At 37.9% G+C, this 15,118-nt stretch overlaps 1 protein-coding gene, 1 long non-coding RNA gene and 1 pseudogene across 2 annotated transcripts; 2 read left to right on the plus strand and 1 right to left on the minus strand.

The window, feature by feature from the left end:
* Nucleotides 1-244: 244 nt before the first annotated feature.
* LOC9271865 (iron-sulfur assembly protein IscA-like 2, mitochondrial) lies at nt 245-6,211 on the minus strand (annotated as a pseudogene).
* Nucleotides 6,212-9,710: 3,499 nt separating this feature from the next.
* Nucleotides 9,711-13,173, plus strand: LOC107276098 (protein tesmin/TSO1-like CXC 6). Its single transcript, XM_015793389.3, has 5 exons — nt 9,711-9,876; nt 10,221-10,732; nt 10,997-11,104; nt 11,657-11,828; nt 12,741-13,173. Exons 2-5 carry the CDS (start codon nt 10,515-10,517, stop codon nt 13,149-13,151), a joined length of 909 nt encoding a protein of 302 aa, XP_015648875.1. The 5' UTR covers nt 9,711-9,876; nt 10,221-10,514; the 3' UTR covers nt 13,152-13,173.
* A 213-nt stretch (nt 13,174-13,386) lies between these two features.
* Nucleotides 13,387-14,444, plus strand: LOC136351464 (uncharacterized). The gene is made up of 2 exons (XR_010734622.1): nt 13,387-13,940; nt 14,164-14,444. It is a non-coding gene; the product is annotated as an uncharacterized lncRNA (long non-coding RNA).
* Nucleotides 14,445-15,118: the final 674 nt, after the last annotated feature.

A 15,118-nucleotide genomic window follows, 5' to 3' on the forward strand; every position in this document is an offset into this window, starting at 1 on the left:
GGACTCAGGACGAAAAAAAACATATCAGCAAAAAGATCATACCCAAAGGGACTTAGTTCATTGAGATAAACTTGTCGCACAGAAATCATATGCGATCAATCTTTTAAGTACAAGGAACTCTTGATACTTTACCAATGCACCACAGACAAAATAGAAAAACGACCACACCCTATATTATATATACTAGCACTAGGATCAACCTCAAGATAGTAAGAAAATTCTGACATATATACACTCATATCACTGTTACAAAAGATTGCATCTTATTTAGCACTTTGAAAGAAGCAACAAACAAATAAATACTGAAGGCCAAATGATTCAGTATACATAACTTGTAATCACAAGAATCACAAGGTAGAAGCAGTAGAAATAATATCTTTGGAACCACCAAATATACCAAATTGTACACATGTATCAATGAAGTATATTTCAATACAGAATGCTATCACATATTACCTATCTCATCAAGCTACTAAAGCTGAAACTAATTGACCATAAAAGAACTCTTGCAACTGCAGCCCCCAACTGCACTTGGATTGGTTGACACCTGCAGATTACAAGTAATATAAGCTGTAACCAATATAAATACAATACATTCTGAATCCAAACTTTAGAACAATATCATGTTGAATGTATGCTGATTGCTGTAGAGCACAAAATTCATGGAAGTGGCAAGGTTGACAAGTATTTGTAAAGTAACCTCTCCCTAACACCCAAAGGGCAAGGAGGACAACTAATTCTAAAATAATGTATCCCTAACACCTAAATGTCCCCAGTCCACCAATAACCCCTTCAGACCAGAGAAACCATGTGTGCACTTGTCATGATGAAGAAGAGCCAGAGAAACATATATGGTGGAAGAGGAAAAAGATTTAAATATCCAGACCAAATAATGGAAAAGATTATTCATTTAATAATTCATCTTTGTTACACCACTAACAGATCAGCAAGCTTGCAGCACCAGCATGTGACTTGTGAAAATCTACGAGAAGGAACTTTTGTTTTTAGTGCATTGTATCTTGATATTAAAAAGAAATAAACATGCAGTTGTCTAGTGGTTTGAAATTGCTCTTTTTACCCAAAATGATCAAACCAATATCATTTCTTTAATTCGTCTTACAATGATAGGGTGGTAGCTACTAGCTAACTCAGTAGAAAAGTATTTCTGCCTTTTAATTTTATGCATATGCCTACTGAGCTGAGAAGTCGTAGTAAAAATACAATTCACAACATAAAATTGGCACTAGGAGAAGTTCTGACATCTTTCTCAACTTTAGTATCCAGCGGAAGATTTGACCAAACATGTTTCCATGGTGAGAGTATTCAAATCGAGAATCAAACAGGTCAAATTTAAACTAACCACGAACGTGGAGTGTATAAGTTCTTCCTCATAATCCACAGTGGCACCTTTCACAAAGTCATATGAGACATCGTCCACAACCAATTTAACACCATCTTTCTCAAAGATCCTACATGTGTAACAACAATTGTTGAGATAAGTAAAACTATTGATGAAGTATGTGCAACACTCACTGCATAAATCACCTATAAGGTATACACTCTGTTCATAAGTTTCCACAAAAATGCTTAGAAGAAATACAGAATTTAAACTTGTCTAAAATGGACAAACCAGTCAGGAAAATTGGCATACCGATCATCTGAGTTTTTCTTGACGTCAAGAGAGAAAGAATATTGCAATCCAGAACATCCACCAGCTTCAACACTTAATCGCAGCATCTTACCTTCAGAAGGTGGTTCTTTAGCATGTAATTCTTTTAATCTCTGTGAAGCATTAAGTTTCCAAAGAACACAAAAATGCGGAACTGTTAGGAAAACTAAAATTATAAGAAAGTATGTAAAACGAGGGGGATACATCCTGAACACCAAAAGCATATTTGAAGTCAACTTGGCACAAATTAAATTCTCAAATGTTCCTACTGCGTTGAACAAAATGTGATAGAAGTAGCATATTCAAATGTAACAGTTGAAAATAAATCAAGACAAAAAAAGAGCAGGAAATATTTGTTGTTTCCAAAAAAAGAATATCACCTCTCTGATGAAATTTCAGGAAATCCCTTTAGCAATGTCCATATTTCAAAATTTTCATAATATTTTAAAGGTTTTGCAAACATATGGGATATAAGTGTAAGCATATGAAACCACTTCTACTGTATAGTATTAACAACAGAAAATGCATTCATCTAGAGACCCTGAATACATGTAACAAGAATTGAAATCCTGTCACAGAAACCCTGGTATAGCCCAAAAAGAATACTCCATTTCAACAGTGAGAAATATAGGCAAGGGTAGGTGACCAAACAAACTTGTATAATCAACACAGCATTTAGCTCTGGCGCAATGGAATGAAGGGCGTCAAAGCCTTCTATTGCCCCTCTATTATTTCCGGGAACGCGAAATGAAGGTGTGAGCAATAACTTAAATATCAAAGTGCTGACAACATTATGTTTCGGCTGTCTAATACTATTGTTTATAGTTTTTCACTCTGAGCATCGGAACAACTTATTTATGATTCATTGCTTGTAGTTATCCTACACTTCACAGATTCCAACATAATCTTCCATTTAGAAGGAAAAAAAAAAGCAATCCAACACCCAATTTTTGTGGCTGTCATACCCAAACATATAGAATTCTGTGATATCATACAACTCATGCAGGCCTTTGCATTTTCCCCCCTTACTGAACTAGTGAAAATGTTCAGAAAATGTGCTTCCAGTTGTAGCATTTCCAAAGCAGATTAACATAGCACACGGTGACTAGCTGACTCCAAATTCAATTCGCTATGTCGGTATTTTGTCAGTGCAAAGCCCCAAAAAAACCTCAAAAGGGAGGCCGCATAATTTCCCAGAACATCACGACAGATTACCTAAATCAAATCTTACCAAATCAAAACAGAAAACATCAGGTTACCAAAAGTTTTCAGCAGAAACCTCCTATTAGGCCTATATTCCACACAGAATACGGGAGACACGATCTTGAGGGAATGAACGAAGGGGAGGAAGGTAAGGGGACATACTCGGATGCAGCCATCGTCATGTGCACGGTATCCGGGTCTGCGGGCGACGGCGGCGACGCCCTCTCGGCTGCGGCGGCGGCGGCGGAGGACGGCGAGGAGGAGAGGAGGCGGTGGCTGGCGCGCACGCGGCCGCCGAGGAGGGCGGCGACGCGGCGGAGCAGGGGACGGGACGACGACGACGGAGAAGGTCGTGGCCGGGGCGGCGCGATGCGGAAGCGGAGGCGGCGGAACTGGGGATGTGGTGGGAGGGAGGTCGGTTTGGGTCCCTGGGTTGGACACGGTCGTGAGGATGAAACGTGGGGCCAACTCGCGAGTTTCTTTACGTTTCGGTGGGAGAGAGACCGTGTCTATATGGACACAAATTTGATATTTGAAGAGTATTAAACTTAGCCTAATAATAAAACAAATTATATTTTCTCATGTAAATTGTGAGATGAATTTATTAAGTATAATTAATCCGTCATTAGTAAATGTTTACTGTATCACCATATTGTCAAATCATGACGCAATTAGGCTTAAAAGATTCGTCTTATAATTTACACGCAATCTGTGTAATTAGTTTTTTTTATATTTAATACTCCATGCATGTGTCCAAACATTCGATTTGACAGGGTGAAAAGTTTTCTGAAAGGCTTTAGGTGCAGTGAATGACAAGTTGTGGCAAGAAAAATGTACTAATCATGAATGGTCTTGATTTCTTAAAAGTGGTGTTATACCATAGCTACACCTATCCCTGTGCTTAAGATGATCGACCGCTCATGGCCATAAAATTTAGGCCCTAAAATCGTATATTTTCAATCTACACCAATGCATTTCAATATGCTTGGTATCTCTTTATTTTACCTTTTTTTTTCAAAGTCATTTCTTCTAATCCATTAGATTTGGGTGGAACGAGATTTTTTTTCTTGGCTCTGGTAAGTGTTCGATGACAACCATAGCTACCTCGAATAGTTGTATCTTGTGATAACAATATAAGTGTGTGTTCCAAACAATAAGGATTCCATTGTTTAACTTAGTAACAAAAATTAAGGGCCTCTTCAGAAAAACTAAATTGGTAATATTATCAAATTTTGGTAGGATAAACTAAATATGTTGTAACCAAAATTATTTATACATTATCAATGTTTGGTAACAAACTAAACACATCCACATGTTTATCGACTTAAGAAAAAGATATAGTTTAAAATGGCACCAATCTAAATGGGCTCTAAATTGGTGTAACCATTCTTCTTAGTTAGATCACCCCTATTTTAATAGGTGGATATGCTTATTTAGTATAGCTCTTTGTTGTTAGCGTTAAATATAAGGCATAGGTCCCAAATTTCTATGGATAGCCTGATCATAGTTGTGGCACGAACCAAAAGCTAGGCTTATCCTATATTATACATATATTTCATCGATCCCCACTAAGTGTAGTTAATATTATTTATGTTTTTTCTCAATTATTTCTAGCCTTTAAATAATAAATCTATGGTTTAAATTGTTTCTTCTTTCATATCTCGTAATACCATGCGATCTCAATTATTTTTAGGCTTAAAATTCATAAGTATCAATTTGTTTTAGTTTTAATAATCATATTGCATCTGATTTGTGCATATTATACAACTTAATTTCCTGCAGCAACGAGGCGGGTATTCATCTAGTTAGGTTAAAGGTAGATGACACACCTTCACGCCTGGTACAAGATCAAACGTGATGAGTGCGACAATGCTTATATAAGGGGATGTAGATCCTTGCATTAGCCTAAATCGCCCAAGCTGCGTTTGAGAAGAAGAAAGGATCGCGAGCGATTGGCATTGGAACTGCATGCGACCTCGTGGGGGGCACATGACATGATTTGCGGAGGTGCGTGCGTTTGTTGGGGGAGGGGCGTAGGAGATTATGTGCCCGCCGACCGCAGTGCATCCGAGCACGATTAAGAGTCAGAGAAGTGTTTGGACGACGATTAGTGTTACGCAATCGATAAGAATTTTTGGGAGTCTAATGTGGGTGCGATTAGGCCTCATTTGGGCGAAGAATCATGCATCGTGGCCTTGAGCACAGATTGCAATGTGCCGTAGGTAAAAGAAAACGATCCACGCAGAGGAAAGAGATCAATTGAACTTTCTAGAGGATACTGTGATCGATGATGCAAGCGGTAGATAGAGATAGTGTTGTTTCGATGTTGGTCATCCACGTGTCCACATGTGACATGAATTGTCTGGTTTGGATCTAAAAATCTTTAAAGAGTCATTATCTTTTCTTTGTTTTATTTCCGTTATCTGAGAATTAAATCCTCTCAAAGAAAAGAAAAAGTAAATTTTACTTTGGACCACCTTTTTATTATGGATGTTCTGTTTTAGATTACCATTTAACCAATATTTTTAATTGAACCGGGTATCTTACCTTTGCACTACTTTAGACCATTCTCAACCTTTTTTTATTCATTTACATACAACTTGTTGTATGAAAAAAAAATGGTTTGTGAGATTTCATTGATAAGTAAGAGCCGACGTACTGGGTCTGTTTGGCACAGCTCCAGCTTTCAGCCAAACTGTTTCAGCTCCACCTAAAATGGGAGCGGAGTTGGGTGGAGCTCTCTCACAAAATGAACTAGATAGGTAGAGCTGAGTTTAGGCAGCTCCACAACTCTCCTCAGACCCAACTCTGAAGCTAAAATTAGAAGTTGGAACTTTATCAAACATATTCTTAACATCTATTCTATTATATACTAAAAGTCCATTAAACTTTCTACAAACACTCCTAAGCCGCCATGTAGCGTTCCTATAAACGCTCCCAATTCGCCACATGGCACTATCTAATCTCACCGTCGATTTTCACTTAAATTGGTGGACCCGTTATTTTAAATCATTAGATCATTAGATTAGATATATACATAATATCTTTCTCGTATATACAGAAGAAAATGCGTACGTGTGATTAATTCGGAAGAAACGATAAAGCTTAGGAACGATAAACACCTGAATGTTCCATCACAGCAAGCAGACCATCTTTATTGAGTACATCATGCTTGATGGAGTTAATTAAGGATCAGGAGCAGCATGCCCACCAGCTTGGTAAATTACTTGAAACGTTTAAATTAAGCGGCATGAGAAACTTTCTGTTCTTTCTGCTTCATTTCATCCTGATTATCTTATTAATGATTCTTTTAGATGGTTGGAAAACCTTCATGATCATCTTTGCGGTTTACTTAACCTGGATGTTCAATCGTTTGATATTCTAATTTCTGCCCACTTGTATTATGATTTAGGACCCATGGTCTTTCTGTTGCGTCACGGAGTATTTGTTTGGAGAATTTTGTATTATATACTAAAATTCTATTAAACTTGCTACAAACGCTTCTAAGCCGTCACATGACGCTTCTACAAACGCTCTCAAATCGTCACCTGACACTGTCTAATCTCACCATCCATTTTCACTTAAATCAGTGAACCCGTTAGATCATTAGATTAGATTTATATACATCCTCGATTTTCTTTTAAAATTGGTGGACATCATTAGATTAGATATATACCTAACATTTTCCTCATGTATAGAAAAGAAAATACGTATAGTTGGATTGGAAAAAAAATAGTAATATGATTTGGAAGAAACAATAAAGCTTAGGTCTTAGGACCGATAAAAAAGATAAAGCCACGCGTGTAAAAAAAATAAAGCTAAAAAAATATGTACATAGTATCATAAAAAAATCAAAAATATAATTTTCTGCCATATACGATAAAGAAAAAACCTCATACGTACATACAACCATCGGAAAAAAAATCGACGGTCTTTAAAATATAATTTTCTATGATATAGAGATAAAATATATTATTCTACAAATGCACATTGTTAAACTAGATCTATATAATCGGTCTATAAACATTCACATTAATAATGGGTTCACCGATTTAAATAAATATCGATGGTTAGATTTATTTATTTTATTAGGGTGCCACGTGGCGACTTGAGAGTATTTATAGGGTGTCATGTGACGGTTTGGGAGTGTTTGTTGGAGGTTTAATGTATTTTATTTAGTATATAATATATAGATAGATAGATATATAGATGGTACTATGTGCATATGGTTTTTCGCTTTATCTTATACGGTAGAAAATTATATTTTATTTTTTCTTCCGATGATACTTTGTACATATTTTTTTATCTCTTTTTTGGCACGGGCTTTTTTTTTCTTGGGGCAAACACAACGTAAGCTCTTTTTTTTTCCCGAATCATACGTACTAGACATACTTGATTTTTTTCCGATGGTATTCCCACTTTTATACCGGGAAGGTATTGTGTGTGTGTCTATATATATATATATATATATATATATATATATATATATATATATACACCAAATAATGATTAGATTAAAGTAATGGGTCCACCAAATTAAATAAAAATTAATGAATCTAATGGTTTAAAATAACGGGTCCACCAATTAAATGAAAATCGGCGGTGAGATTAGATAGTGCCACGTGGCAGAAAAAAAACCCATACTTACATATAACCATTGGAAGAAAAATCGACGGTCTTTAAAATATAATTTTCTACAATATAGAGATAAAATATATTACTCCACAAATACACAATGTTAAACTAGATCTATATAATCGGTCTATAAACATTCACATTTTAAATTATTTTAAAATTATGTATCTAATTTGTGATCTTTGTTGTATTCCTTTAATTAAATAAATATTATAAAAGTTATATTATGTCATAAATACATCACGACACATCGGGCCGACAAATAATAATTAGTGATATGATGTTTTTTTAAAATAATTTCAAGTTATATTTTGGTGTAAAAAATCCCTTAACAAATATACAACGCTAATTTAAATCTACATATGTAAAAAACATAAAAACAACAAAATTTAGTTGTGTTTTTTTCAACTATCTTTGATTTAATTTTAATTTATTTGAGATTAAGATTCTCAAAGTTTTTTTTGAATTTTCTATAACTACTTGATTGGTATTTGAGAAGTGAGCAGCACATGATACATAGATATAAAAAAATATTTTCATCCAATGATCTTGATATAATAGAACACCTTAATCCATTATGAGATTTATGATTTTATATGTACATTTTATTTTCTTTGCCAAATAGTTTTGACAACAAATGAATAATCAAGTAACATGTGCAACATACTACCAATCATGTTATATTTTTTTATAGTTGAGGAATTCCAACATATGAGACATAATTGATGGATGTATGTGATATATGCCACCGACGTGACTATAAGTGTTCTCTTACAAATTAGTTATATATTGTAAATAAGTTTTGAAAAAAATAAGTACATTATCCAAATGATTAAAGATGTCTCATGTGATTATCAACAATAGGTGTTGAAAAGAAACCAAACACTAAACTATAGATATTTGTTAAAATTTAAATAATAAGATGGTGCTCTGAACATTATCCTGGCGGTATGTCTCTTTAGCTATAATCTTTTATTAACCTCGGTCATTTTTGAAAGAGAATATTTTATCTATATCATAATTATTTAAGAAGTAATAGTTAACACCACAAATAAATGGTGTTTACTCTATACCATAAATATACTCAAAACTTAAAACAAAAACATTATTTTGATCGCATTCATCTTCTCTTTGTCCTTTACTAAAGGGCACCAAGCATGGACAGCAGAGTTTGCTACGCTAACATAAGTATAGCAAGGGCATACATATGGGTCAGTTGAAGCAACCCCAGTGGAGACCACTCTCGCCAATTGTGCTAGGCTTACTATTTATCGATACAATACTCCATGAGGGTGTGGTGTGAATTAGGCATTAAAATAGTGCTCCAGGCTAGTATGGAGAGGCACTACTATATCGATACAAGACCCATGTTTCAAGGAAACACAGAGAAAGTAAGTTTTGCCGCTACAATCGGCTTCACCCAGCAGAGGGACATTTATGTTTCACTTTAACAATGATATCCCATTAATTGGTGCAAGTGGTATTTTTAGGATATCTATATACAAATTGGAAAATAAGTCAGACATGAATACTTAGGTGCAGTGGATATTTTAGTGTATTAATAATGTATTAGACTTATTTTACTGGTATAAATATATGGAGTTTTATCTATTAATAGGTACTTAGTTTCTAAACAATGATAATGAGTTGAAGTCACAACCATGACAAACAGATTTTTTTAATATAGGAGACATCCTTATCATTTATATATAATAAAGTCTACAGTTTGAAGTGACAACCAGAACAAAGTGATTTTTTTTAATATGGGAGACATCCAATGTTTTAAATAGTGGCCTAAGGCATTTAGCGGTTAGCTTACAGCTATAGCCGCAGCTATATCGGGCTAAATGGAGCTATAGCGGCTAAATTGTACATGAGAGCAAATAGCTAGAATCCTTCTCAAACAGCTATAGTGGGAGATTTAAAACCCTAGAGACATCCTTATCATTTTTATATATTAAAGTCTACGGTCTATTTCACAGCGTATAAATGATGCGATATAACTTATATTAACATTGTTTTCATTAAACTATATAAATAAGATGCCCGCGCATCTGCGCGGGCTTCCTTTCTAGATGTTTATTAAATAAGAAAAGAGTTGGGTGGTCCAATCTAAAGTGAAAACACGAGTTGAATGGTGATCAAATAAATCATGGGCAATAAAATGTAGCCAAAAACGATTATTTTTGTTTAAAAAAAAGAAAAAAAAAGGAAATAGTCGTGCGGCGGTGTTTCCCCTTCCTCTCGGCGGCGACGCCGACTCCCCGTGAGTTCGTCCGCCGCCTCCGCCGCCGCCGCCGCCGATCCCCATCCATCCCGCGAGCGAGTAGGGGCGCCGTCGGTTGTCCTGCTGCTTCCGCCGTATCCTGGTGAGCATCCATCCATGGCTATGCACGTCCACTTTCTCAGCTCTCTCTCTCTTTCTCTCTACCCGCGTACCTTTTTCTTCTCGAATTTGCGTTAACCCTAGCTTCTGTTCTAGAAATTTGCCTTAAGTTTGTTCTCAAAATGTTCGGGGTAGTTCAACTGAACCTCCATTTCCCATGTTAGATCCGCCACTGTTTCGTAGTGATCAAAATGACTGAAACCGATGTGCATCCTCGCTTCTTCTTTTGTTTCATTTACATGTGAGTTTTGATCGATTTTGCTCAGACTTCAGGTCCAAATATTTAGTACTGATCAATCCCAATTGATTTTGTCTGCAATGTGCTAGATGATCTCGGAGAAGAGGATTGATTTTGTCTGATCAGGTGTTTAATTCGGCACCAGAGTGGGATCTAGGAACTGGTGGGAAATGGAGAAGCCGTTATAGCTTCGTCCAGGGTCAGTGAAGATAGATTTTGCCTCTTCCTTGTATGCTGCCAAGGCAGATATCGCTGCCACCGCGGCAGCGCTCTCGCATGCGCTTGGGCCGCCCTGCTATCAGCTCCCACTGGCAAAAGTAAATTCATCACTGCCACTATGGCCTCCAGTGACATGCCCTTCAACATTTGCCCAGAAGCGTCGTATGTCATTGCCTAGCCCACCTCCGGCCAAGAAGCTGCAAGTGCAGCAGTCTTCATCCATACTGCCACAAGATTTTCCAAAGTTAGAGGTATTGCCAGTTGAAAAGCCCACAAAGTTGCAGGAGCGGCGGTCACCGCAACATGTATCCCCAGAGCTGAAGCAAGGTTCACCGAAGATGGAGAGGCCATTGTTGCCAAGGCCTGCAACCTTTATTGACGTGTGAGTTCTCCATTTCTTGGAATAGTGAGATGGAATGCTTCGTTGAAGAAATTGAAATTGATAGCTTCATATTTGCGATAGTATGATGCATACCTTTAAAGTTGTATAATTCACTGTTTGCAAATTGTTTGCGCTAATGCATATATGAGTTTCTTGGATTAATTGAGAAAATTAGGAGAGCAGATAATGAATATGTTTCACATGGTACGTAACTGAGTTTACTTTACTAAAGGAGGTAAATTGTCTTCTTTTCTGTCTCTTCAGGATGCTGAGTTCTCAAAAGCCATCTAGCGATATGTGGTCTGAAACAAAAGATGTGACACTGACAAGGAAAACAAACTGCAGCTGCAAGTATTCGAAATGCCTGAAGCTGTAGGTTCCATAATAAATTTCCTCCAATTGCTGCATAAGAATTGTTTTTCCATATAATTTTTTTTCCTATTTGATAAATATAAAACAAGTTGTTACTATTTTTATAGAACTTTGGCGCTGCTTTTATTGCTTTGTAGATTTTTTGTTAGAAATATTATGTCAGTAGACACTCTTCAACCACAAAGTTTAGAATACATGTTCTTGTGTGAAATTAATAACTCTTAGTTGGATTTCATGTTGGTTGAAAGTTGATTTTTGCAAGCTATCTCTTCTTTTCCCTTCCTACCTGTTTCTCTGAACGCTTGTTGCAACCTATTTCTCTGAAGGTTTGTTGCAATTATGAGATGCTGCATTTAACTTTTGCATGCTTCCATCATTGATCAATTTCCTTCCTACCTGTGAAGCCTTTTTTTTTCTTGCGAGGAATTTACACTTGCAAGGTTAATGGCCCTAGGCTTTTTTAGTAATAACTAGAGCCAATGACCTGGTTTCGTTTGTAACCATAATCACACATTCACACATACTAGTCTTTTGGTTTGACTGAATTTGTAGGTATTGTGAGTGCTTTGAAAAAGGCAGATACTGCATTGGTTGCAATTGCACAAACTGTTGCAACAATGTTAATCATGAGAATGCAAGACATGATGCTATCAATGTTGCATTGGAACGGAATCCTGCAGCTTTTATGCCAAAAGTTTCGAATAGCACAGCCCACAACTGTGAGGTAGGGCATGATGTATCTTTTTGCAAGATGGCATGTTTTCTCTATTCAGATTCTAATTCTCTAGTAGCTAGCCTATAAGCATTTTTGGGTTAATTGTTTGCCTGTTTAGTTTGTTCATGAGCAAAAGGTATAATAAAGGACGATTTCACACTAGGTTGTGAACAGTATAAACACCGGCTTTCAGCCAAACCTGGTGGGTACCACCATACCAAAAAAATGTATAATGTGTATCTACCCTCTCCGTTAAGACCCAACCACCCCCCCCCCCAAGAATTATTTTAAAATACCACTAGGCTTGAGGGTTGCCATTTCATATCTCTTAAGTTAACCGTGCATGTCGTCACTTTACAATTTGGAAGTTCAAAATACCTGAGAGCATATGCTACGTTTTTTGCACCAAGAAACTGAAACTGGCACCCTCAAGTTTTGAGACTTCTTTGGTGTCCTAAACTCTCACAGTTAACGATGCCGATATTATTTTCCAGGGACTGAAATTCATACATTGTTATGTCATTAGACAAAGTTTCATGTCTACAAGTCAGTTAGATGTTGTTTCCTTGGATTCTATTTTTGAATATTATTTGAGGTTCAGAGCAACAGCGACACAAAATGCATTGTTTTTGGTCATCTAGAACTTACAGGTCTTTTCCATTGCTAGAAATTAATTTATTGTCATGATATCATTACCACTTTATTTTGTTTTTCTTGTTATTTTTCCTATGATTCAATCACATTGGCTAAGTTTGAGTGCAGTCATATTTTAGCAGTTACCAGTCATTGGGTGCAAAAAGCCCGTAGCAAGATTTAAGGCAAAGTTTCTCATATGAAGAACCAATGAGATGCTCAGCTGCGTACTTGTATAACATATGCTTCCATGATGTGTATGAAACTCATTCTATCTTTCAATTCCAGAGCAAAGCAGCAGAGGGTGATATTGTGGGTAAACATACAAAGGGGTGTAAATGCAAGAGAACAGAGTATCTGAAGAAATACTGTGAATGCTTCAAAGCTAGTGTTTTCTGTTCAGAGAACTGCAGATGTACGGGTTGCAAGAATTTCAAGAGTAATGAAGATAGAATTTCCCAGAAGAACACTGTTCATGCACATAATGTGCAGAATCCTGCTTCAAGTGGGATGGTTGGACAATCTGTGATAATTTTCCATGCAGCAGAAAATGACTCCAGTCTTTCATTGGCTGCATCTGTGAGCGATCATTCCATTAACAACAACACTTCACATGTAATTCTTTTGCAGCATACTTTTCAAATTTGTCACGGGCCCTGCTTTCCTAATAGGGCAATTGCGTATTTGACCCTCTTTTAAAAGCTAACTACCAATTTGACTCTTTTTTTTCAACTTTGCTTATTTGACCTTTTTTTTCAAAATTAAAGATATGGTATGACCCTATTATATTAAGGGCTTCTAACGGTGTTAACTGAAGCACAAAAAGTCCCTTTTGCCCTTACTCATTTGACCTTATTACATGTGGGACCCACCCGTCAGTTCTCTCTTCTCCTCTCCTCCTCTTTTCTCTTCTTCTTCTGACGCCGCCTCCTTCATTCCTCCGCGTCGCTTCTTCCCTCGGCGCCGGCTGCCGTCGCCGCCGCCCCTGCCTCCCTTCTTCGCGCGCCAACCTCCGCCTCCCTCCCCGCTGCGCGCGCAGACGCCGACGCCACCGGCGCCGCCTCCGCAGACGCCGACGCCACCGAGCGCCGCCGCCGCCAGTCCCGGCTCCCCTCCCTCCCTTCGCCGGCGCCGGTCTTCGCCTCCCTCCCTTCGCCGGCGCCGGTCGCCTCCCTCCCCGTGCGCTGATGCAGATGCCGCCGCCGCCGCCACCGCCAGGCCTGGCTCCCCTCCCTCCCTTCGCCGGCGACGGCCTCCGCCTCCCACCCCGCGCACCGATGCAGATGCCGCCGCAGCCGCCTCTGTCGCCAGGCCCGGCTCCCCTCCCTCCCTTCGCCAGCGACGGCCTTCGCCTCCATCCCCGCGCGCCGATGCAGACGCCGCCGCCTCCGCCGCCAGGCCCAGCTCCCCTTCCTCCCCGCGCCGCGCGCCGGCCTCCGCCTCCCTCCCCGCTGCGCGCGTCAAGACAAGCTGGCGCAACACTTTTAGGTATTTTTCTCTCTAAAAAACAATACTTGCGACGAGTTATTCATATTACAGTTGCTACAATATACTCTTCTATGACAATGGAATTCAACCTCTGGCTATATTTTACATGCATTTTTATTTTCCACTGAATGTTGGGAACAAAACAATATGTTGGATCTTCTCAGATGGGAATTGCTTTGTTGCTCCTTTAGAGAATTTAATAAGAGTGTCTACTGGAGTGTAGGGGTGAAGAAATTACCAGTGAAGTACATCTAGATCCAAATTAAGCCATCAATTGACAACTGGCCAACTCTCTTGTGTAGGCATTAAAAGAGCACAAACCAAGTATGATAGAGCAAATATTATTGATGGTTATATTACAATATAGCCATCAGAGATTGAGATTATCTAGCCATGTTTGTATATCTGGTATAACAGAATTTTTCCCTATGCATAACCATGGAAAATTCATGTTTGAACCTTCAAAAGATGAAAATTATATCATTACAGGTCATCGAAATACCCCAGAAAGAAATGATAATGACTTTCATGTAGAAGGCAATATAGCCTTTATTTGTAACCACATATAATATGTTTAATCATTTAGTGTTTTTTATTTTTTGGGGTAAAATCATCTAGTGTTCTTGTCATTATGATCTACTAGATAACCTGTTGAGCATATTGGTGAAATGCCTCCAGTTATCCCCTTGCTATCAACAAGGCTTGGGTGAATAATGCACTCTTCTCTAACCGAGCAAAGGAGCCAGAATAGTCTTGATCTAAGTTGGGAGTTTACACCAGATGGATTTCTTTTCTTGTGGGAAATAAATATCAAACAATAAGTTATTTTTTCTTGTGTGGAATACCTAAGCATTTCTCAATTGGATATTGAAACTATGCTTATATTCTCTCTTTTTTTCAAGAAAAAAATATGTTTATATCTGAAAATATCAAATTTACAATTTCTTCACTGGAACTCCTTATCTTTTTATGGTCTTGGATGTTGACTTGGTGATAAATTGCACGTCCTCAACCCTCATGCCCACATATTTGACATATATCAATGCATATATCATGTTAAGTATGACACATGCGCTTGTTCTTTTTCCTTGTTTCTCTACCAAATTGTTATGGGCTAGGGTTCATAGGGGGTAAACACCGCCGGGAGGATAGCCGGGCGGCGACGGCTGCTAGGGATG

This window comes from Oryza sativa, chromosome 8 (genome assembly GCF_034140825.1).
Source record: "Oryza sativa Japonica Group chromosome 8, ASM3414082v1".
Classification (NCBI taxonomy): domain Eukaryota; kingdom Viridiplantae; phylum Streptophyta; class Magnoliopsida; order Poales; family Poaceae; genus Oryza; species Oryza sativa.

Bases quoted from the DNA above. Each gene is read 5' to 3' on its own strand.
- LOC107276098 (XM_015793389.3), top strand. From the start codon at position 10,515: ATGTCATTGCCTAGCCCACCTCCGGCCAAGAAGCTGCAAGTGCAGCAG. The intron at 11,105-11,656 runs GTAGGTTCCATA...CTGAATTTGTAG, and splicing joins TATTCGAAATGCCTGAAGCT to GTATTGTGAGTGCTTTGAAA. The intron at 11,829-12,740 runs GTAGGGCATGAT...TTTCAATTCCAG, and splicing joins GCACAGCCCACAACTGTGAG to AGCAAAGCAGCAGAGGGTGA.